This window comes from Corapipo altera, unplaced genomic scaffold (genome assembly GCF_003945725.1).
Source record: "Corapipo altera isolate COAL_440 unplaced genomic scaffold, ASM394572v1 55, whole genome shotgun sequence".
Lineage (NCBI taxonomy): Eukaryota > Metazoa > Chordata > Aves > Passeriformes > Pipridae > Corapipo > Corapipo altera.
In genome coordinates, this window is record NW_020884882.1 from 8,777,163 (window position 1) to 8,802,082 (window position 24,920).

The following is a 24,920-nucleotide window of genomic DNA, read 5'->3' on the forward strand; positions in this document are numbered from 1 at the left end:
ACTTAGTCTGTATTCTTTTTGTCCAAAGGAAGAATTAATTTTATTTCCACAGTTCCCAAATCATTGACCAAAAGTGATGATACTGCTTTTATATCCCATAAGTGGTAGTAGCACAGCCTCACATACCACTTCTTTTTACTAAATCTGTAGTATTGAGAACTCAGGGATTCATTCTGCTCATTTGTGCTCCCCATTTCTTTAACATTTGCTGCTATTTCATCCCCCAGGCTGAGGTGCTCTCTCAGGGGGAAGGATGGTGTTGCCTGGTGTGCCTTTAAATTCTACCAAATGGTTTGGCAGCTGTAAAGGCTCTGCAGGGAATCCCATTTGCTCCTTGACCAGAGAAATATGGCTTTTTGTGCTGGCCAGAGGTTCAGCCAGCAAAGCAGGGATCCATGGACGGGATAGTGAGAAACCCCATGGACTGTGCAGGAGGGTCATCCTGGAAAAGGGGGGCTTATCTAATCACGTTCATGGAATTATTTATAGAAGTGCAGAGTGGTAAAGTAGTGTTCTCATGAAGAGAAACAGCCTTTTCCAGGGAACACTAGGAGGGAGAAGGAGAAATGAGAGCTTGATGTTCCCCTAGAAATCAATCTAGTAAATAGCTGGCTCGTGTGTGGCATGTTGGCCGTGTAGCATGTTGAGAGCCATGGTGTGCACACAAACCCCAGCGTCGCTCGGCTCTGATTTGTGTACGAGCGTGGCTTGATGAAAACACTCCTGTTTGCAAAATCATAAGCCATCCCTACGTAGAAACTAAAAAGGAAAAAAACACCTCACTAATCTGAAAACCTCCTAACTATAGGGTGCCACAGACTGTGGTGCCATGGGCAATTTCAGTGCTAATTACCCAGCAGACCAGTCGTCTTGCTGCTGCTTTAAGTGAATTAGCAATGTCTGAGCCTTCTGCCAATGTAACCCATCTGCCCAGGCTTGGATTGGATGGCCTAAAACCCACATAGATTCCTTCCTCCCAAGAATTCATACTTGCTTCATTACATTCCTTAATCTTTCCCCAAGCATACGGGCTCCTGACAAACTTAATTCTGTTAGTCACTTCATTTTCTGTAATGCAAGAGACTGCAGAGCACACCAATGAATATCCCAGCCCTTGGTTAGTGACCACAAGGTGCAGGGAGGTGGGAGATATCAGTGATACCTCCTTTCTCAAGTAATGATATTAAAGCTATTTCAAAACTAGAGAAGGAGAGCATGGATAATTGTCCCACTACTGATATGTAACATTGAGGAGAATTTTGCTCCTGGTAGGATATGAATGAAAGTTAATTGTGTTTTTGGAATGAAGGGTGTGACGCCCACTACAGTCTCACTTGTGCATAGTTTCTTCTCTTTTAGTTTTAGCATATTTCAATAAAGTTTTTTGCTAGATTTCTGTACTGCCTTTTCTAGACACCTTTAATTCATTCTACAGAACACCCACTCTCCAACAGACTTGCTGATATCTCCTTGGGATAGGAAAAAGCTGACAAAATGTGACACCCATAGCATATACGTGTGACAGAAGGTTTTAATCTTTTTTCTTTAATTATTTCTGTTTGTCTCAATGACCTGGTATAATATATCTCTCTTGCATATGTCTGTGCTCCCTCCTGCAGTCTTCCTTTGGCCTCGGTGGGATAGGAATGAGATTACAGTTTTTACATTCAGCAACTATAAGCAGAATAATTGACCTATATAATCTAGGGAATCAATATGTGATAGTTATTTCCTTAATATTTTTATACTGGCAAAGTAACATAACTGTCAGGATCTGTGCCTGTTTTCATGTTAATATAAAAAGTAGTCAAATGAACAAGACTTGCCTGAGTTAGTCCCTTTGGAAGAGCAACTTTCAGCAGAGACTCCTTGAAATGAGAAGGGTCAAATCTGCTGTTCCTGGAGCTGGGTGCTAAGTCCTCCCCTAAGGTAGGATTGCTGAATAAAGGTTTCATATGTAGAGGATAATTTTGTTTAAATGTTACTGAACCCTTACAGTTCCCATTGTCAGTGTCCCCAGCAGATGTTGGGTTTGAAATCAGTATTTTTGGTGTTTCTCTTGTCTCTAGCAATCTGATATGACAGTATGGTTTGGTGTTGTGGAGGTTTGTTTTGGGGGTTTTTTTGTTGTATTTGAGTAATTTTGTATTTTGAATAATCTGTAAATTAATGTTCCCTGACGGTTTCTGACTTTTTCTTTCCTCATAACATAAGAAGCCTTGTATGACTGTGGGTTTTTCCAAGTCACTGATTCTTCCCTATTTTGTAAATAGATGGGACTCCTTACCTTGAACTCTTCATTAGTCTGGCTCCTGCCAAAAATTAGCAATCATCTCATAAATTACATATGTCTTTAAAGTCTGGTATCTCTCTGAGCTTTCTAGTGAGATACATAATTTTCTTCACATCCTGGCAAGTTGAGATGTCAGGATATGATAATATTACATATAGTAAATTCTTTCTGGTAGCCTTTAAAAATGACAGCTTTAACAAAAAACCTGTTTTCTAATAAAGCTTTTATGTTAATTATTGCCATGCAGCATGTTAGCATTTGGTAAAGAATGCTGTCTTGGGATCCTGTTAAACTGGGACATCTAAATAGTAGCTATGAAGCAAGAGGCAACACTTCTCTTGGGAGGTTGTTTTGAGTATTTTCTCCTGCAGGATACTATCTATACTTCAGTGATAGAATCTCATCACTTGAAATCATCAAGGGAGGAAGACTGAGTGGTGACTCTTTGCTTTATACTTATCAGACTATCTGACTATCAGAGGATGACTTGAAAATCATAATCTGGTTTCTTCTCTTGTAGCTATTTAATGAATTATTGATTATTCACCATCTTAAAAAACTGATGGCATAATAACTTGTGCTGAAAGGTTTTCAGGCAGGTGATAAATGGTAAAGACTTTTGAGTTCAAGAATTCACATTTGTACAAATGGCACAAACAGTTTTCCTATATCAGCAACCTGATGCTTCTGGTTTGTTTTTTTTTTTTTTACTAACCTTACTGATTGCAAAACTGATATCATAACTAGAGTGAAAATAATTAATTCATTTTGAAAAATGTTGATATGAGCAAAAGCCAAGCGTGTGGGATGACAGATGAAAGTGGTGATAAATTGTGTGGGTGCTTCTCCTGTAAGAAAGTGTCTGAATCATTATTCATTAAACCAAAAAAGCTTGTTTTCTCTGTTTGCAATATTGGGACTTATTTAAAATTTCCTGGCATGTGATTGACATCCAGTGAATAATGAAAAGCTTATATTTGGAAATTAACAGTCGTGACTTCACAATTACTTGGATTTCACAGTGTTGTGAATAATTGTAATTCTGATCGGGTTTTTTCTTCTGGCATAAAGAGAAATACACCACAGTGAGCATCCTTATTTAAAACTTAATTCAGTGCAATACCTGATCAGATGAATTCTGATCCAATCTACTCAATGCACATGCTACAGTGCTACAGTGGAGTGGAATTCATTCAGTTTTTGTCTTTTTAATTTGTTCTTTCTAAATAATTGTTCATGCTTAGAGTGTCACATAACCATGAAAAGTTGCTCCTCTGATGTCAAATGTTTTAACTGAAATCAGGAGCAAAGTATAGCTATGCACATTTTTAAACAATTAATGCAGTATGGACCAGTTTTTCAAAAGTATTCAAGTAGCAAAAGGTGCTAGTGATTAACTTTCATTAATTGTTTTACATTAAAAACCTTTAAAAAGCTTACAGAAATGCTAGTCCTTATCTTTAGATACATAAATGCTTTTGAAAATGTCAGCCTTCAGTTGATTGTTCAAATAAAATTTAATTCTCACTTTTTAATAGGTTGGAATTTAATTTTCTTCTTTTGTGAGATGAAAAAGAGAGTAGCTTTTTTTTATTATTATTTTTGATTTGAATTCAAGCTGGTTTTCAAACATTAAAGCCCAGATAAAAATATTCCTTCATAGTTTGTTGTGCACAAGAGACTGAAAGCAAACACACCAGAGGAAATCTCAAAATGCCTGTCACAATACAGGCTGAAAGGGCAGTTTTATACCTAGTGCAAAATATGGTGCTGTGATTGATGTACATCTGTGGAGTGACCCTGGGAGTTAGATGAGATTTGCATTTTTTTCTTGTGAATATGTAAGGCAGCACTTTATCCCTTTTTTAATATAAAGTTTTAGACAAAGTCATAGATGTTTTTATGCCTTTAATACACTCATGCAAGTTTAGGTTGCTGTTACTTCAGATTAATTGTGAAATGGGTTGAATAGTCCATGTGGAACAGAAAAGCTTAAAGAAACATGATTTAGATATGAAGGAGTATCCCATGTATTTTCAGAAGCTTCACTCAGTCATTTTTAACACCAGAACACCTTGATGAGACTGTGCATACTCCAAATAATGGAAGGCTTTACTAGAATACTAAAACACTCACTACAGGGAATATAATGGCAATATGAAAACCCACTACAGGAAATTCTAAAGCAACCTCAGGAACTGCTGTGAGCACTTTAAATACACTCTTTTAAAGAGAGACTTAAATCAGGACTTGACTTTGGGAGGTGGCTTGTGCGTGGGTACTCGGCTGCCTGAAGCACTTACCTGATTTGGGTTAGTGTGTCTGAATGTGTGTGTTTCCCATGTCTCCAAAATTTGGGAGAGGAAGGAGTGTAATCTTCTTAAACACACTAATGTTCTCTAATGGAAAAACACAAAACTAAGTGATCAGAAATAAAGCACACAAGTTCCAAGTGATGAAGTTCTCCCCAATATTAGTCTTTTGCCAGCCCACCTCAACTGTGTATTTCCTGTGAAGGGAATCCACTTGTTCCGTGAGCCACTGAAGTTTAGAATTGACTCATCCAGGAGATGAGTTGCATCAAGTGAAAGAGTTACACCTTCCCCATGGCTGGCATTCACCAGGGCATGGGAGTTGCTCAGCAGCCACACAGGAATGGGGGGACCTACTGGGTTTTTCTTCAGGGAGTCAGACAGTAGTCCCACATTTCCTGTTTTGCCTGTGTGCCAGGAAAGGAAGGAGTTGTTTCCAAGCGCAGGGACCTGCACAAAATCCTTGTGTGTCAAAGCCATACTAGTTTTCTATTGTTCCCTGTTGCTCCAGGTAAATAGGTGTTACTTGTTCTATTGAGGGTAATGGGATTTTTAATATATTTGGATGTTCTCTAGAAATCTTTAAAAATCATATCTAAGTTGCTGAACCATTAATTTCAGGAATGCCTTCTAACACTTTGACATCCTTCAATTCTCTATCATGATAGATGTCAGAAAGATGTGGGTAATTTTCATTGCTAAATGAAATTTTAGGGCTCTGCTCTAACACAGAAGTGCTTCAGTGCACTTTTCCCAAGATGCTGGAGGTTCTTTTAAAATATTATGTGCCTTACTGCAGGTTTAGCAATTCACAAAGCAGAACTGCAAGTATAAAACCAAATAATGCCTTGATCTGGAAACTGAAACAAAATTTCTTATCTCTAGGTTGGAAAAATACTTCTCCTTTTTTATTCCTCTGCTAGATTATCTCTTCTATCTGCTGTTTGCAACTAAAAGCCTGTAAGATACATGACTTTTTTTGGAGTAAGATGTATATTTGAACCGTTTCTTGGAACTTGTGCTGTTTTGATGGAAACTGAATGTAAAATGAACATTCTCTGTGCTGTTTTTTACTGAGAGAAAGTATCACTGTTTATCAGGGACATAAACATTACTGGTGCTTAATTTCTGGATTTATTTGCCTTGCTTACGCAACACATTTGGGAACGTATTAAGAGTTATGTGATGGGCTAAACCAGAAGATCATTAAAGCAGAAGGCTCACTTCTACAATTGTGAATCTGGGTGCTCTGAAATAGTAGTAGCATCATGTTTTCCAGGAGACCTTTTTTATGGATGACTATCTCATCGGTAAGGCTCTCTTAGAAGGCTTGAACAAGGTCAGCAGCATGTTTATCCATTTCAGTCTTCTGATTTCTTAACTTCAAGAATAAAACTTGCTTCATATGAATTTCCCAGGCTTCACTGCGTGGAATAATATATAACTCTAAAATACCCTGCTGCTGTTTTGAGATTTCTGTTTAAATGTAGTAAAGGGAGCTGGAAACAGAAGAAGCAAATTGTAAATGACTGTTTTAAGATTGAAAGGACAATATTATGAGTTTGGTTGTTACCATGTCAGAGCTGTGAACTCCCTTGATCAGCCACATGGAAAACTTTCATATTTTTAGTTAGTCCTCTACCATGATCGAGGTATTTTTTATGTTTTAGTTTTCATGCAGACTCACCTCTTACTGCAAGGCCCAGAGCACACCACTGTCTGATGGGATGCTGGGATCTCTTGTTGTGAATTGAGACATGGAAACCAAAAGTGTGGGAGCCTTAGTTGTGGTTCGCAGGTGATTCTGTGAAATCAGGTGATATTGTCCCTCAGCTCCTCCAGCTGTACAGGAGACAGACTTCTTGCAGAGTGCTATATTTTATCACCAGAGTGCTTTTGTCGTAAGTCCTGGAAATTGTAGGTTTTCAAATTGTCAAAAGTTACAATCTAGGAATTATGTGGAATTAATGGTGTCTGTGCACAACTGTGTATTTAGATGATCTAGACGCATTTTATTCAGTAATTTTTGCCAGTGTTTTAGTCTATGAAACACAGTAGCCTCATGAACTTATCAGTATTTTCCTCCAGCACCTGGAGTGAGGTGGGAGGGTATGACCCTTTAACCATGTATGAGCATGCAAAGTGGAGGGATAAGTTAAAACACTTTGCATAACTCATATATAAAGGCATTAAGTAAAAGTTGTGCATCAATATAACTAAACAGGCAACTACATGAAGCAAATGCAATGATAAACAGCTGCTGGTTAAAAAAAAAAAAAAAGGCAAATGTCATGTTCATCTGGTTATACCAAAGATGTAGAGTAGAAATGCTTAAGAGAATTCTGTCTCCAGTCCTGCATTGGCACAAGTTTTTTATTTTAATTGCTCCTGAGTAGGAGGAGGATTTAAACAAAGGTATGCGGGCTGAGGATTGTCTTCCGAAGTTTTGTTGCAGTTCAGTAGGACCTTCCCCTCCCCAATTTGCCTCTTAGTTGATAGGGAATGTCTTTCCCTAATAGATCCCTGGAGCAGGTTCCCAGGTGTGCTGTGGTCTATGGTTTGTCTTGAGCTGTGTCCCTGAGTCAGTTCACTGGGGCAGTTTCCAGGCCAGATCCTGTGTGTTGCAGAGGGAGTTAAGCAAAACAAAACAAAAACCCCAACGCTTAACAAAGCCTACCTAGAAATAATAATGAAGCAGGAATGCATTGTATCATGTTAAAAGTGCTTCTTGTTTGTCTTTAAATCTAGTTGAAGCAGTATTGTCTGCATGTAATGCTTTCATTACATGTGTCTTAAGATATGAATCTAAGAGACTGTGATTATTTACTTTCCGTTTATTATTCGAGGTCTTTCATCATGAAAGTTCTCATTTGCCCCTAGGGAAATGTAATTTTAAATACTTTCCCAAATCTTCCTGTAGTGGAAAAAAATTTGATTTGTTGCTGTATCATTTCAATGGCTGTTCTGCTGTAATGAATTGTCTAAATTGTTTTACTCTACATCTGATGATAAAGCCTTTTAAAGAAACACTTAAAACCATATTTTTATTAATCTCTATGACTTTAATAAGAACGTTTGAAGAATGCATTAGAATATGTAAAAGAAATGTACATATGGCAATGATTGTCAACCAGTTGTCATAATTTTAAAGGGCTTATTGTGTTGCCTGTACTTAAAGCCTCTTGGGAGAAAAAGTGTCTGTGCATGTAAAGTTGTATTTCCTGCGAAGGAAACACCCACATTATCATAAAAGGTGGCATTTATAATTGATTGTGCAGTCTGTTCTGAACTCATGACTGAAACATAATATGAAATAGGAACGTGTGACAGTGGCATCATGGTTTTGTCACAAGCTATTGTCACCGGAAGTATTGCATTTCTGTTTTGATTGAAATAAAACAAGCTGGAGAAGTCTGATTTAGATAACACTGCTGTAAAGTACATAATCATACTGAGGGAATGGTTACAAAGGTTTCTAAAGGCAAGGATAGCAAGCCCTGTAACACATCACGTACATCTCTTAGGTGCCCCAGCCTCTCTGGGCAAAAGCATTTATCCAGGATTGTGCCTTGGGGCAGCTGTGAGCTGGAGCGGGGCCCTTCAAGCTCTGCCTGTGAGCTGTTTCACTACTCTGTTGAAATAGTGGGCCTTGAGGAACATCATCCACATCAGAGATGGGCATTTTCAAGTTGAGTCTGAGCTGAAACTGAAGCTTTGGGTAAGGCAGGTGAACACTCGCACCTTTTGCTGTGTTATGCAATAGCAGAGAGGCAACACTGGCTTTTCACAGAGCTGAGTGAAACAGTGCAGGGGTTTAAGGCCTTACAGGCTCTGTCAGTGTCTCATAGGCTTCTTTGCCTGACAGAGTGATCTGTGCAGCTCTCCAGCCTGAGCAAGCTTTGAGACCAAGTGTGGAGCTGTGCCTGAACCTGTAATCGGGCTGGACTGAGCTGGTTTGGCACAGCCACGCTGAGTGACTTTGTATCTTCATAGTTAATCTGTAACACAGAAAAAACGCTGCCTGTGAAGAACCGAATTGATTTTACTTTAATTTCCTTTTAACTTTAAATGACATTTGAAGCCATTTCAAGAACCAAAAATCCATTGTTTTCCTTTGCTACTGAAATTCATTATTTCTAAATATTCCTCAACTGAAAAATCTTAAATTTGATTTGACATACGTGGCCATGCAACTGGTTGTGTGTTGAACATTCTGCATTGGTATTTGACAAAATTTGAGGGGGTGCTGTTTTCTCAAGTCCTGATCATTGTAAATCGTGTCTTAGTTATGCATCTATAAGAATTAAGAATGAAGTCAGGAGGTTGTACTGCTTTGGGTTATCCTGCGTCTAGGGGTTGTCATGTGGCACTTAAAGTACAATAGAATGACCAGTCTAATAAGACTCAAGATCTGAGTTTTGGGCTGATGCAACAACATTTGTTTAGAGAAAAAAAAACATTTGATTTCAGTCTGTTCTCATTAGTGAATTGAAGGCTGAAACAGCTGATTTTCCTGCACATGGCTTAACTGTTCTTCAGGTTCCAGTGTTGCTTTTCACTCTGTCATAAATGTGAAAATGGTTCAGGTGCTGCAGATGGGTGCAGGTTCTGTTTCCCACTTGCTGGATCGAGGTATGAATCTGTCGTCTGCTTTGACATGGTGAGATCTTTCACTTGGGAATCAAAGTGCAATTTCTAAAACAAAAAGTACTGAGCTAACCAGCAACAGAAGTGAGAGGAAACTTGAAGTTGTTTCTCAAGTGCAGAAAATCACGTTGAGCTGTGCCAGCAAAGACCTATGTATAAATGCTGTTTAAGCTTCCTAATTCATCTGACTACATAATTTTGAAGTGCAACTCAGCTGTCAAAGAGGGAATGACAAGACCCTGGAAGTGGACACCTTTCCAGCTGGCATATTGCTCCCAGAAGAGGCTTTGCATCTGTCCCTTGAGAGACAGACGTATGAAATGTTTGAAGCTTTGACAAACTCAAATGCAAAGAACATCACAATACATGTAGTGTAAGATTAGTCATCTGAATAAATAACTGGAAAAGTGGTTCTGCACATACTACTCTGGGTGGATTTTTATTATTGGGGCTGATAGGATCAGCTGGAGGTGATGCGTCCTCATAAGTAAGGAGGAGAAAGTAGGATTTCACTCCAGAGTACAGAAGGTGCTATGCAAAATTGCAAAGGAAGTGTGACAGAGCATCTATTTGCTACTTGTTTCAATAGCAACAGAAATATTAATAATGCATTCACCTTACATAAAACATGAAAGTTTAATTTCTTTCTTTTGTTTGTGTCTAAAGGTATTCAGGCCTCAGCCTCTTGGCTGCTATTTTAAAGAAAACAAGCAGTGATCTCTCAGGGACCAGGATGGTGTGCTCTGTTTCTCTCAGAGGCTGTGATGGCTTGCCAGAGCTAAATGTTCAACTATTATGCAGATTTGCACGGAGTGCAAGGACTTTGATCTTGACAAAACTCGTATTTTGCTGAACAATATTATTTTGAGAGTGATTAAAACATGCATAAACAAAGGTGTCTTGCTACTTCTCATTCTCTCCCCACCTCTTGCTTTCCCCTCAACCATCCACTGCTGATGTCATTGCTGCAGCTACACACCTGCATAACAAAGCAGCGATTGAGTTGTGTCATTTCTGAGCCTTCAGAAGTGTTAACAGATGTGCCTGTTCTTGAAAGCCAAAGAAGGTGCAGCATGAGAGAAACCTAAAATCTCTGTAGAAGCTGCAGGAGCTAAGAGACTAAATGTAGATGGTAGGATAAAAAGCTGAATTTCTTTCTATCTTAAAGCTTCTTAAAATTGAAAACTGTTTTTTATGTTCCAAAGCTATTTGAGCTATGTGGGTAGACTTGGAAGGAAGCTTGGTCTGCATGATGTGAGCTGATAGAGCTGTAGTATTGGAAACACAGAACTGTGTGTGCGTCACACTGGTGTGTAACTTCCACTGATGGATTCATGCTTAGCGTTTGCTCAAGGGCAGAGTTGTGCTCAAAATCTCACCTAGGAAAAGTGTGATTTCAGAAGCCACTTCAATTAATATCAAGATACTTCTGAGCTTTAGGTTGCACATTAAGAAAAGCCTCTTCCCCAGGAGGGCTGTGGAGCAGGTCAGCAGAGAGATGTGCAATTTTCGCCCAGGGAGGTTTCCAGACCAGCCCCAATCCAGCATCCAAATAACTCCCCTTGGAGGGAGAGGTTGAACTGGATGACCTTTGGAGAGAGATCCCTTCCAACTGCCATTTCAGTGGGTCTGAAAAATGCTACCAGTGCATTTCTTCAGGATAATCTTGTGAGAATAAGTTTGCCTTGGAGTATCTGCTTTGTTGGGATACTGAAATAGTTAATACATGAATTCAGTCATGTATCAAATAGTGGGTCAAGTATGTTTTCACTCTATCAAGATGGAAGATCAGATGTCTTTTCTTTGGGAATGGCTGTACTGTAACCCACAAATGAATAACCTTGAGGAGTCCTGAAATTCCATAGATTTCTGACAGGGATTGGCAGAGTTTAGGTAGCTAAAGGGGTTCTTTTCAGCCAGAAGAATAACAAAGCAACACTGTTTGAGCACAGATATCATGCAACATTTTGAAGGTAAGGCTGACACACAGATACCATCAGGTCATGTGTTCAACAGTACAGACTTCCACAAGTGATCTACCAATTAAAAATAGTGGAAAGAAAAATTGAACATATTGAGAGAATAAACCATGGGAAGGGTTTGATGTAATGTTTACTTTTCCTTTGCATTAGTCATGTTTTAAAGTATTTGGAAAATGCTGTTGGTTGTTATGAGTAGGCTGAAAAGCTTTCTGTGGGATTTCCAGCATATCACAATATTAATTTAAACTTGAAGTCAGAAATCATAATTTTGTCTCTCTCCCCTGTTTTAACCATCCCATAACAGATATGTTACATTAAGTGTTACAACTCTGCCTGCAAGTAAATAAAGTCCTGTCAATCAGAGTTGTCCAAAGTCCAAAATTTCTGCCCTATCCTTCTCTATGGAAAAAGAAATCCTAGCAGGAGTTTGAAGAATGAAAAGTATAATGGGAAGGTTTTCTATGTGACAGTATGGGAAGAAGTGCCATTTTGGCCACATTTTTGTTGTATTTTTGTGGTGCCCACTCATGGGCACTACAGAAGTAATTTCCATATGTAAGGGAAGGGCACTAAGTCCTAGAAGGATACATCCTTTGTGGGCCTTATGGTGGGTAAGATGAAATAGGGGAAACCTACCTATACAAACCTCAGCCAAAACCATTTCATACTGAAGTTGCAGAGAACTGTGTTGCTTTGATTGCTGCTTGTTTTAATCTAAGGTTGTGCTCTGGTTTTAACTGTGGTAATTATGCTTGTCTTTCCAAGGAAATATTGAAGAGAATTTCCTGAATTCCAAAGCATTTTTAGCTTCCCTGCAGGAACAGGGAAGGAACAAAGTCAAATTTGCAGCTTAGTATTGAGAATTTGAATGATAGAATGATACAGTGAAGTACGATGATCTCTGAATTCATAGATACGTATCTTGAATGTGCCTATATGCCAGGTACTTTTAGAAATGTACAGAAATGCATTTATAGTATGTATTATAGTGCAAAATAGAGAGTTGTAGTCCAGTTCCTCATAAAATATGCTGATTGTAAAAAATATAGTTTATTTAATCTCCAGTTTCACCATACTGTCCAAACCAAGGAGCCTTTTTTCTTAGAAAATGTTCCTTATTAGAAAATTCACAGCTTTGACAATAGACTTTGATCTTTACTGTAAAATGAAAGGAGGAGGAAAGCTTTCACACCAAAATGCTAATAATGTTCTCTTTGTTAGTGCCTTTGTATTGCATATTAAGTGGATCAGCCTATCAGTCCAAGTTCTGCAGTTTGTAGGCATCCACCTTCCCATAATCCAGCCATTTTTGGACTGTGGGGTGGACTATACCTTTCTTCAGTTGAGGAAGAATGCTGTTTATCCTTTCTAAAGTATCTGCCCTAAGTGTGGGTGGATCCCTCTGTTAAACTAAAAGCATGTGGTAGGTACACTGTCAATATACTGTTTCTGTATTGTTAAATGGGTTTATTGTATGAGTAATAATTACTCTTTAAATGTCTGATGCCTAATGATTATATGATTGGATTTTTACATTGTGGTTTGTTAAGTGGAATGCTTGTTTGGTATTCCAGTCTCTTCACTCTCTCCAGGGAAGAAAGGAATTAAAATCCAATTTGCTAGGAAAGACCTGTGTCTTTTAGGTAAGGGAAAAAAACCCAAAACCAAACCACACAAAACCAAGCAAATCTTTCCTAGCAAATTATGCTGGACTTGTCCATTTTTATAGTCCTTTTGAAAGCATGATGACAGGGTCAATAAGCCTGTGTGCATTTTCGAATTGTTTGCAAGTTGCTGAATTCTAGACTCTATAGTTTTTTGTTTTTTGTTTTTTTTTTTTTTTTTCTTTTTCTTTTTTTTTAATCTGCTTATTTTTGTTTATACTTTGAGTCCATTCAGGGGTTAGATGTCATTGCAGTGAGCTTCTGGGCATTCTGCCAAGTCTTCAGTATTGTCAGAATGCTGGATAAAGTACAAAGAAAAATACTTGTCTACATTTCCTTGTAAAATTTTATAAGTGGCCTATAGCCTCAGAAGTGAGAGCACCCTTGTTAAACTAAGAGCACAGCTAGATGAAAACAGGACTGACTCTTCTTTCTTTTGATTGTCTGTACAGGTGGTTAGAATGTGCAGATCACTTTGACATGCAAGAAGTGTAAATGTGCATGAATTAATAAGAAAATCTGAGCTAGAGCTGTTGGCTTTTGGCAGCCACAGGGTCTGTGTTTAGTATTATAAAACCGTGTAACAGTGTAACTGTTAAGATAAGTGAAGATAAGCCTTTTCTGAAGAATCAAAACCGTTTGAAATTTTAGCAACTCACCATTATTGCCTCTCCAGTTGATCCTGTAGATATAATGACATGTTTGACAGACCCATGGCCCAGTGTTCTGCCGTGTGTGGTTTTCCACAAATATTCTCATCCATTTTAAAAAGATCACTTTGTGTAATTTTTAAAGTTGGTTTTGAATCACCAACTGACGTTCATTTGATTCAAATATAGTAAGATTTAGGAACATATGAGGGAAGGGACTAAATATTATTTTTGTCATAGAATATACTGTGGTCAAGCTGATTGTTCATTTCCTGGGTAAATTTTGGTGCAAACATTATTTCTCTGTATCAAAATATAAAAAATAGAAAACTCCCAAAATATCGATACTTGCACATCTGACTTGAGGTGGAGCAAGTGCCTCATCCCTCCTTTTTCTTTTTTTCTTTTCCAGTGTGTTTTGCTCTGTACATTGCACTGTAAAGAACAAAGCAGTGTAGCTGCAGTATTTTTCTGCTGCATTTTAGAGAAGATGCTTGTAAATGAATCTGAATGGAGGTTGTTATGCTTTGATACAAATTGAAAGGAAATCTGTGTCTATGCTTCAGAGTACTTGCTAGGCAAGATTATTTTCTATTGTAAATTACAGATTTTTTTACATGAGAGTCTGAGAACAGCCATGTTGTGCCTGCTCAGAGAACAGATAGGATTTAAGCCTCTGACACTATAATGACATAAAATCAAAAAGTTATTTTGTTTTTCCTTTAGGAAAATCCAGAAGAAAGGTATATAAATTGATTGGCTTGCTGTTCTCATGTAATTGCTTCTTTCTACTAATTTCCTCTCTCTTTTTCTTCCAAGTTTGTGCTGAAGCTTTCAATCCAGATGAAGAGGAAGAAGATACAGAACAAAGGGTGAGTGAGGGAATAATTTCATGCATGGTTCTCTCTACAGATTGACAGGCAGATGTCTCTACGTTGCATTTTCCTACCACTTGTCCCTTTAGTGCTGAGTGTGGTGTGGTGACACTGACAAAGTGACATTGCTCTGAAATTTAAGGCCAGCTTTGTCTCATGCACTTTTTTAGTCACTTCAGCTTTAATATCATTTTACTTCAAAGCGCTGGAGAGCTGTGCTTAAGTCTAATATCTTTAAAATTTTGGATATTTTCCTTCTTAATTATCTTAAAGGCTTGTTGAGGCAATTCCTAGAGCACGATGCTGTTGAGAAGAATTAGTTAAGCTTTACCACAGCTGTTTCTTCATGGGTGCTTAAAATTCCTCACATGCTTTTTACTGCCTTTCTTGTCAGAGCAGTTCTGCCTGGGTAGGAGAAATACTCGGTTGAAATATTTTAAGTCTGTGGCCACCTGTTGTTTCGAAAGCTGGGAATTTCTAGGAATTGTGAATCCAGATACTGCAATTGTATTTCTTTAGAGATGGTTTTATGAGAGCAAATCCTGTAGCCTGGCTAGTCATGATCAGTGTTTTCTCTTTGGACTTCTGGTGTTCCTTTCCAGATTCCATCACAAGGATATTTACACTTCTGCAATGAAAATCTAAGTCTAATTTAATCTCTCTTAAAAACAAAGATACTTCATAAATAATTTTTATAATATAATAATAAAAAAAAACTATGAGTGTGTCTGGTCATCCAAATATTTGTAAACTTGGATACATCAAAAGTCTTAATTTTCTTGACTGCTTACCCAATATTCAGTTTTCTTTTAAAATAAGGGTCTGAGAACTTCATAACTTTGGATAATGACTTTTTAGAAATGCCTACTGATGTAACTGATTTTTTGGAATCCTTGTTATTCCAGAAATAATAAATGTTAATGTGGTGAATGTCAGGTAATTAATATTTTTACATCTATTTTCATAATTAGTCCCTAACAAACACACATATAAACATTTTTGTGATACAATGAGTATCGATTCCTTTAACCTGATGAGAGTTTATAACTGGAAAGAAGTAGCAAAATATCTCAAACAACCAAAGGTTTATTTAAGTAATTTTGTTGGAAAAAAACATACTTCTTCAATAGTTAGATGAGCTGAGACTCATATATATCATATATCTTATGAACTGCCTGTATGCCAACAGTAAGTATATTGGGACTAATATACCCAGAGTTTAGAAAGAAAACTGTTCACTTTTTCCTGTTTCAAGTGCTCAGACCTTGACCATGTCTGTGGCTGTGCTAGAAGGGAAAGGAATGGAAAAGGCATCCTTTTCTTTCTTGTCTGTCCTGACTGTTATTTTGCAGGTGTTAATTGTCAGCATAATATTTTTCTTATGTCTCTTTCATTCTGTCATGCATTGTATGTTTATATATAAATGCTGTTTATGTAAACAACAAAAAAACAATGCATACTTTGACACTTAAATTGTGTTCTGCTTTTTCACTCTGAAGTGAAGGTTCAGTCTGTCATCATATTTCTTTGTTGTCATGACAGTTCTGTTTTACTTTGTTTTAAAGGTAGTTCATCCAAAAACTGATGAACAGCGATGCCGACTGCAGGAAGCTTGTAAAGATATCCTGCTCTTCAAAAACCTAGATCAGGTAATAGCACTTTAAGGAAATCTTAAATGGAGTTGATTGTTTGTATGTGCAGTTAATATTGTGATCTAACAGTCCAGGCACAGTTTTTAAAGATAAGAAAATAGGATTCTATTGAAAAGATGGGGAATATTTTCAGTATAGTGGTGCCTACAGATGCTGCAATGATAATTTCCAACTCCAGGAGTGCAGTAAATATTTCAAGTGCACCTAGCAGCATAAAGACTGGCTTGCGTGTTCATGCAGTGTATTTTTAGAAACTCAGCTGTGATCTGCATCTTTAGCTTTGCACATCTGGGCATTGAAAATGCAGCAAAAGTATATTGTTAATGGGCTTGGGAATAACAAAGTTGGTAAAGCAGGTCAGCATCGAGGCAAGGCATTTATGTGGCATCATCTCTCTTGGCTTTCACAGCCTCCCTGGCTGTGCTGCCTGCAAAAAAAGAAAGTTTAGTCATGGCTCATTGGGGAAACCCAGCTGGAGCCTGCTGTGCACACCAGCATTATCCCATTTTCTGTGTGTTTTCCCCATCTGTACCTACCCCGTCTCATCTGGGGCTGCAATTGTAGGTTCTCTAAGACACAGACTATCTAGGGAAATAACTGTACAGAATCCTGTTCAGTACAGTCCTGGTCGTGACTGGGGCTCTTAGATGATGACACACAGATAATTTACTAATAGATCATGGTGCAGTTTCTAGACATACATGTGATGAAATACACCTGCCATTGACATGAATCCAAGTGTGTCCATGGCAGCGAAACTGTGTCAGATTATACCAAACATACATGTGTGCTTTGGCACTGAAATGGTGTGCAAAAATTGAGCCATTTGCACATAAATTTGAGATAATGTCTCTCCTGTGGTGGAAGTGTCTATGTTTGTTTGCATTATTGAACTTACATTAATAATGTGGAAATGAATGAGGTGGCAGTAGAAATCAACACGTAATATCAGTATTACTGGTATTTGCATACAGTAAAACTGATGCAGTGCATGTTGTGTTTCACTGTCCAGATCAAGTCAAATGAACTCGCCATTGTCCAGCAGTGTATTTTCTGATGCGTTTGGGTTTCCCCCCCCTCCCCCGTTCGTTTTTTTAGGAGCAGCTGTCTCAGGTCCTTGATGCCATGTTTGAGAGGAAGGTGAAACCTCAGGAACATGTGATTGACCAAGGTGATGATGGAGATAACTTCTATGTCGTTGAGCGGTAAGCAGCTGTGCCTGTGACATAAAGAGGATGTTTCTTTTCAGCTTCTTAAGAAAGGGAATGTTTACTGCAAACAGGTTTTGAAGCAAACTTATGTTTTGCAGTCATTGCCTTCTCATGTGATCTTTCCAGTTTCCCCTTAAGGCTTCAATTGACTTTTGGGTCAGTGGGACAATCCGATGTGATTGAGGTGGACGTTTCAAACCAGCTGGGCTTTAACACGTTCTCTGAGACTGTGACAACACAAATACCACTTTCTCTGAGGGGAGAGTCACAGCATGAGCTTGCCTGGGATTTGTTCAGTTTAGTTTTTGTGCCCATCAGCATAGTACAGATTAAAACCAGCCATATTACATGCTGTCTCTAGACCAGGATATGTTTTTTTCTGAAGAAAGGAGGCATAAAAACAGCAGAAGTAGCCATGTGGTAAGGGAAGGAATAGATGATTGATTTCAGGAAGGAGAATACAGGAAGTAAAAATCCATGGTAATGGTGACCGTTGAACAACCTGGACTTTATCCAGTTAGTTTTGATCACTGACTTCAGAGAGACTTAGGTTTGCTTTGCCTCTGTTGGTCACAGTACCTGCAGAGTTTAAGGTGCTATTTTGCAATTTCTTACATCAAGCAAATTCACATGATAATTTTGGGGATCACATATATGTGCAACAGACATATAATAGATATATGTGTGCATGCACATTTTGAGTGTCTTTTACCCTTTTGAAAGAAATTCTGGCTAATGTTACTTTTAATCACCATATTTAAAGAAAAATTAAGGATATGGATTTATTTCCTGCTGCAAAACTGTAATATTAAACATAAAATTACTAAGTGATTTATAAATGTCTACTGGAACACAATCTTAGCAAACTGCTTTTTTGATGTGCTGTTATCTTGCTTATCACTGAAATAATGACACCATTAATATTGTATGAAATACTTTCAGAGCAGTTCTTCAAGACAATGTGTTCCCTTTTGAATTGTCATTTATGCTATGTTTAAGGAGTTTGTGAAAGAATTTCTAGGTTAGAAATGGTTCATTTTGAATGATTCTTGTTTGTTTTAAGGACATTCCCCTCTCTGATTAGGGAAATTACTGAACATAGGGCTACCTCAAATATATTGACCATATGCCCATTCCCCTGTCCTCTACCACACCATCCCATCAGCCTAAACCACTGCTCCATTTCCATACTCAGTTATGTCCCTCAACTGCTCTGCCTCAGTCCAATCCCATGTCTTTGGCTAGACAGGACAAGTTCCTTCTCTTGCCACGTTCACTGGGGAGATCAAGCTGTCCCAGATAAGAGTAAGGTACTGCAGATGAGAACTTGTGGGAGCCAGAGCCACCAGCTCTACAAAGATGAGATTCCATGCAGAGTGGTGGTTCCTAATCACGAGGAAATTTAAACTCTGTTTGGGAGCCTCTCAAAAATGTTAGATACCATCAGCCTGTTTTAATTTGTTTCTATGTAAGGCTGTTATCCTGTTGGTTACTAAAAGCTCTCTCTCTGCTGTGAGTTTTAACCTAAAATAAAGAAGTGGAATGGAACTTTATCTTATATATTCAGGTAAGTGCTTCTATGGTCTCTGTTCTACAGATGTAATGCTATTTCAAAACAGGTTTTTTCTATCAAGAGATAGTTGTTTTGGAAGTTATCAGGTTTTTAAGTTTTTCGTTTTGTTTTACTTTCAAGTTAAATACACCAGTAACATAAATATGTTGACAAAAATATGAGGCAGAAAGGCTGTACAGTGAGGAAAATTAAACTTCTTGTTTTCTAGTGACACAGCATAGCAACCTTTGCTGTGAAAACTAACTCAGCTGCAACTCTTTTTTGCTATTCAGTTATTAGAAAAACTTCTACAGTTAGGAATTTTCTGTCCTTTCTCCCTTTCCAGTCCTCCTCCATCTCCCACCCTCTAATTTTTCATGCAAAAGAATAGGAGAACACTGGTCCTTATGGAAAGCCACAGTCTTTCCACTTGTTTGCAAGTGCAGGTTCAAAGGACTCTGGCTCTTTCAAGGCATCAGTAGGCATGTCTTGTTACTCTGATATAAGTAATTAATGCCTGAATATCCTTGAGGATTAGTTTCTTTCTGTCAGAATGAACAGTGACTTTATGTTCTGGCACAGGACTTTTTTTTCCCCCAGTCTTCTGCTTGTGATGCTTCCTCACCAGATCACTTGTGTCTGAGTGTCTTTTACCATGTGCAGAGGGACAGCAGGCAGGGCAGATGCAACCTGAGGATGCAGCAACTATTTAGGGCCCTCTGCGTGGAAGGAAGAGCTCAGAGGGATGTGTTCCATGGCTGAACATGTAGGATGCTCATTGCTGCTGAGGAGGCACCTGCTGAGTCTCTGCTGATTGAGCAGTCATCAGTCAGGAGGGGCAGCATTTGCCTCTGTTGTCTCTTGGAACAGACTGATCCACAATCTTGCTGAGTTGCCCTCTTCTGCTTTTCTGCTTTTTTTTAACTCAGGGTTTTATATTTTTTCATGTCAGTACTTTTCCTTTGAGTCCTTGGGCCCGTAACGATTACCATCTCAACAATTACACTTCGCTCTGTTTTTATTCTTCTTATCTCGCAGGGTTTTAGCTCACGGGCTAAAACAACAGCTCAACAACAGTTTTCCCAATAAAACTGAGCCAAGGTCACCCAGTGTTGCCTCACCAGTTTAGTTCTTGGGCCACAGACAGCTGAATGCTTGGCTGAAGGTTATGTGCCTATAGTTATTTGGAAATAAATGGCATTAGTAAGTGACTTGCAGGCTGAGGGATGGGAAGAAGTTGTTGCTTTTGCTTAAGGTGTTCACAGATATCTCTTCTAGATCAAAAATACACCTCTGGAGATTGTTGCCTCTTGTGCCTCTCAGAAAATCATTAAATGGATATTAGAACTTACAAGAATTAGAGACACTTTCCATCCACACTAAACCTTTTCTGGTTTACTCTTAGTATGCTGCTGGGTTCCTACTCTGTCTCGTAGCTGTAAGCAGCAGCAGGTACAAAAAATGGCTGCTAAGGATGCTGTGCAGTCTCATGTGCCTTCCTTCCCCACCTACTACCATTTCTGGTGATTCCTTTTCTTTTTTTCTTATGGGCCTAATGATGTTATGGGAGATAATGCCATTCCTTTGGACAAAGATCTAAACTCCTCAGGAAAATTATATGTTTATTCATTTGCTTAAAGGCAGGAATGTGTTCCTTTGCTGCTTTTCTCCAGGGCGTATGTTCTGTGAAGTCTCATAGGCCAGTGGCTAGTACCTGAATGATCTCTGGTGCCATAGCTAAGAATTAATCAAGCCTACTCAAACTATATTTTTATTGTTTAAAGCATGACAGTCCTGAGGGTGTTACAGACACACGTTTGACTTTTAAATGGCTACCTTTCTATGCACAGCCTGTTTCTTCATAGGCAGTTGCTGTAGTGCAGTTTGATCCAGATTTGAGTCTTGAGCTTACTAGCTGGACTCAAACCTGCATCTTCATCAGAGTAGTCTTTTGATTCTTTGTAAATTCTGGGATACTGTTCCCTCAACTTCATTATAAGGTAGGAAGTGTGCTTCATGGAGATCAAGGTGAGGAGGCCTTTCCAATTTAAACAAGTTTCAGCTCAGTATGAACAAAGTGCGAGGAGACTTCTGGTGCTTTGACATTTCATCTTGATCTGTTCAGAGATCCTGGTAGATGTCAGCAAGTTTAGAGCATCTTGAGGTTATTATATACATACCCCTAATCTGGAGTTGAGACAAACCCACAGTAGCAGTTGAGCAGTTGGATTGTTTCCCAAAGGTCCTGCAGCAATGCTGTCACTGAGAAAACAGGTAGAGATGGGTCCAAGTCACTCTAAAGAGGCCTCACTGGGTAACACACGTGCTGTGAATTGACACTGTTAAAGATGCTGAAACTGCCTCTCACCCTGACCAGAAGAGCAGTGTCAAAATACTGTGCAGAAGAAACCAAGTCGATCCTGCCCATATCTATCAGGAGTGAAAAGCTTCATTAAGAGAGAATTAGTGTGAAAATAGTGTAGATAGAAGCAGCTGAGAATCATGCAGTTGGAAAGCTCAATAAACCATGTTCCATCTCACACAGCAATAAAAAGCCTATTTGTATAACAGCAAAAAGCTGTTTTTAAGATTTGTACTGGAATGTTGTCTAATAAAAAGTGTCTATTCCGTTGTTTTCCAGGGGACTGTATGATATTGTTGTAGCAAAAGACAACCAGTCGCGCTGCGTGGGCCGCTACGATAATCACGGCAGCTTTGGGGAACTGGCATTGATGTACAACACTCCTAGAGCTGCCACCATCGTTGCCACAACAGAAGGAGCCCTTTGGGGACTGGTAAGGAAAGGAAGTTGCTCTCATATGCATAATATTTTAAACAGTAACTCACCGTGTCCAGAGCTTCTCTTGGTATGGCTCCTCTGCTCACAGCTATTTTATCGTGATCTGTTATCTCCTGGCATGAGAGATCCATTGTGCAAATCTTTTTGGCTGCCTTTCTAGAACAACTTGTCTGTAAAAACTATATCACTAGTTCTATCTGTCCCTTTATGGTTTTGCATTTGCTATAATTGTAGCTTTTGTTAGGGGGGAAAAAACCTCGGGTTTGTTTTCATCCTGCAGAGGACAGTGAAGGCATGCACATTTTTTTAGGAGGGGGAAACAATATCTAAATGACGTTTTTGTTTTCCACTTACCTTCCTACCATTTTGTCTGCTTTAAGGGGAATGGGAAGGTGTTAAATATCTTCTTGAGAATGTTAGTAATTTGAAGAGGTCAGAAAACCACCTAAAGCTTTGTTTTCCTTCACAATAAACTGTCGTCATGTTTCTGGTCCCTCTCTGTTACCTTGGAAGAGGTTCTCGGGTCAGCATGACCTATGAGATACCAAGCTAAATGATGGTGTTGCTTTGTCTCTAGCCCAGCAGTGTTGAATGTGAAGCTGTAGACATTAGTTTCCTTTTTTAGTTCTTTTCTCTGTACTCTTTGGATGGGGTTATTTTCACAGTGCTCTCTTACTCATCTGTGAGGGTTCACATAATAAGAGGATTGTGCGATCAACGGAGCCTTTGAAGCCACAAGTGTTGTGTGCTGTCTGTGTGCCCGGGCTCCTCGGCAACTATCGCTGGGGGTTGGCCTTGTGTTGTGACCTTGATTGTAGGACTGATAAACTGCTACACTTGGCGAGGTGCTTATGCAATCTCAGCGCCTGCTGAGAGAATCTGACTTCCCTTTTCTTTGTGAACTTAAAGAAAAGAGTTTGGTAAATCAACCAGGGAATAATTTCAGAATCTAATTTCTGGAAGAAGGCAGAACGAAGCAGCTAGCTACAAACTGAACTCATTCATAGAAGGAAGAAAATAAGAGGATGATTCTTTGTTTCAGTTTGCCTTTGATAAGTGCACGAATTGGGTTAATTTTGGGTTTGCTTTTTCTGTGATTATGTTCACATAATTAGCAAGGTGTAGTTGAACAGGGACCTCTCGCTAGTCATCTGTCCTGTGAATATTTTATTAACTTAGGCTGCATTTTCCAGTCAAACTTGTTATTTTTTCCAGATATTCTGTTTGTTGTCATGTTTTGTTGTACTATTTTGTGCCTGATGTAATTTAAACATATTTTTATTAGTCTGCAGAAGTCATTGCTAAAGCTCATGGGTCATCTGCCATTTAGGAAATGTCGATTACTCCTGCTGCATTGCAGGCTTTGGCCAACAGAAGCCTGAAAGGCTCAGGCACAAAGCAGTTATCACAGTGGGTCTCTTCTGGAGCAGGGAAATGTCCTCAGCCTTTGCTACTGAATATGTCTGGGGGAAACCTCGTGATCACACGTGGCTCTGCTTTCTTTGTTCAAATACTGCTGCTTCTCCTCCCTCACTGATATTCTCAAGCAAATGAATTCTGAATTTTTTATGCTTTTGCAATTCCCCTGACTGTTTCTGCACCTTTCTGCTTTTCCAGACATGAACATTTGATGACATTTCTACCAGTGAAGAATTTCTTTAAAAAAAATTTAAAAATCCCTCATGCTTTACCATCTTTTGTTCTCCTTTGGATAACAGTAATACCATCCTGCCTTTCATCTTTCACATCCTTCAACTTTTATCTTCCACTACTATCACCTCTGTCAGTCCTTGCTTCGAGTTACAAGTATTTGCAGCCTGCATCCCATAGAAATGCTCACTTCAAAATACCTCTTCACCTTAAAATGTTGTTGCTTAGGTATCAGCCAATGGTTTTGGGAAATGAGTTCTGGAGGAATGGCTCTCAGGGCATTGGATGTTTCTGCTAATTGTGGCTTTTTTTTTTTTCTGGGGTAACATTTTCCTAACCACATTGGTACTCTTTTCCTCCTACTTTTTGGGTTTGATTTTTACACTTATGGCCTTATCCTGTGCAAGGCAAACTCTGCAGCTCTGGCTCTGCTCATCATCCAGTGCTAATCCCAACAGGGCAAGTGGTAACAGAGACACCTGGTGGGCAGGTGCCCTTCCCTTTGCCGCTCAGTTTCGGCTCTCCTCGGCCCTTTCCCATCGGTGCTTGCCGGTGTCCAAGTCCATCTTTCCCGTGCGGGAAGGAATCCCGTTGTTCCCGCTGGGACGCGGGGCTCGGCCGGGCCCGCAGCGCCGCCCAGTGGCCTTGGAGCGCAGCGCGGGGGCCGGCGGGGCTGGACTGGGAGGGGGGATATTGCCCCAAATTTGGGCTCCAAAAACACACCGAACAGTTTTTCCTTATGGAACACACGGCCAGGTGGCAGTTAGGAAGTGGTCCTTGTAAAAGCTGGCTCTCGGATCCGAGAAGGTGGAGGAGTGAACAAGCCTGCTGCAGTTCCATGTTCTGTTCCTGATCTGTTTGAGAGCAGTGTAAATCTCCGACTCACTTTTGAAATCTGTGGCTCAAGTAGAGAAGAATCCAATTTAGACTTAGTTCTGTAATTGCCTTAAGTCTTGGAAATTCCAGTTTCCACTGCCATCAGCAGAAAGAGCAAAACTTCTTCGTTGTATGCAGAAGCATGAAAGATATTCACAAACAGGCAAAGAAAACCTCAAAACTCAACCCTGAAAAACAGTACAAGATAGACCAAAAACTGAATTCCTAAAAGCTTATCTGAGGAGAATCAGGTTGTACAGCTCCCTGTTTTTCAGTTTGTTATTGCCAGAAGTGCTTTCAGAGGAGCTGTTGCAGTCACTGTTGTGGTGGTTATGGTATCATTTTAACAGCTGGTTTCTCAACCCCAGCGTTTGCTGTAAATACTAGTTCATGTTTGTCAGTTCTTTAAACAGGGAACATTTAAGTGAAGAGAAATAATGTATTTCTCTGTGCTGTTTCTTGCAGGATCGAGTGACATTCAGAAGAATTATACTGAAAAATAACGCAAAGAAGAGGAAGACGTATGAATTATTTATTGAGTCTGTGCCCCTTCTTAAATCCTTGGAGGTAAAGCTTCTCAGAGACATCTACATCAAATTCTTGCATTAGCAATAGCTCCACAGACATTGTTTCTGCTGTGTCAGAAATCTGTGTTATTTTTGCTTAGAACAAAATATTAAGAGCCGCTTTGGTATCACATTTACTACACAACTTAATTTGCATTGTTCAAGTTGTACATTCCTTTTTTTTTTCAGA

General features: G+C 39.1%; 1 protein-coding gene and 1 long non-coding RNA gene across 2 annotated transcripts in view; one reads left to right on the forward strand and one right to left on the reverse strand.

Annotated features, from left to right (window-relative positions):
- Positions 1–24,920, forward strand: part of PRKAR2A (protein kinase cAMP-dependent type II regulatory subunit alpha) — a 62,051-nt gene that overhangs the window by 27,456 nt on the left and 9,675 nt on the right. Inside the window, exons 3-7 of the mRNA XM_027640126.1 lie at positions 14,368–14,420; positions 15,989–16,072; positions 17,174–17,280; positions 21,480–21,633; positions 24,630–24,731. Of these exons, the coding sequence (XP_027495927.1) occupies positions 14,368–14,420; positions 15,989–16,072; positions 17,174–17,280; positions 21,480–21,633; positions 24,630–24,731 (500 nt within the window). The remainder of the gene's footprint in view (positions 1–14,367; positions 14,421–15,988; positions 16,073–17,173; positions 17,281–21,479; positions 21,634–24,629; positions 24,732–24,920) is intronic.
- LOC113945676 overlaps positions 6,841–24,920 on the reverse strand; it is a 29,608-nt gene continuing 11,528 nt past the window's right edge. The window contains exon 3 of the long non-coding RNA XR_003527168.1: positions 6,841–7,219. This is a non-coding gene — a long non-coding RNA (uncharacterized LOC113945676). The remainder of the gene's footprint in view (positions 7,220–24,920) is intronic.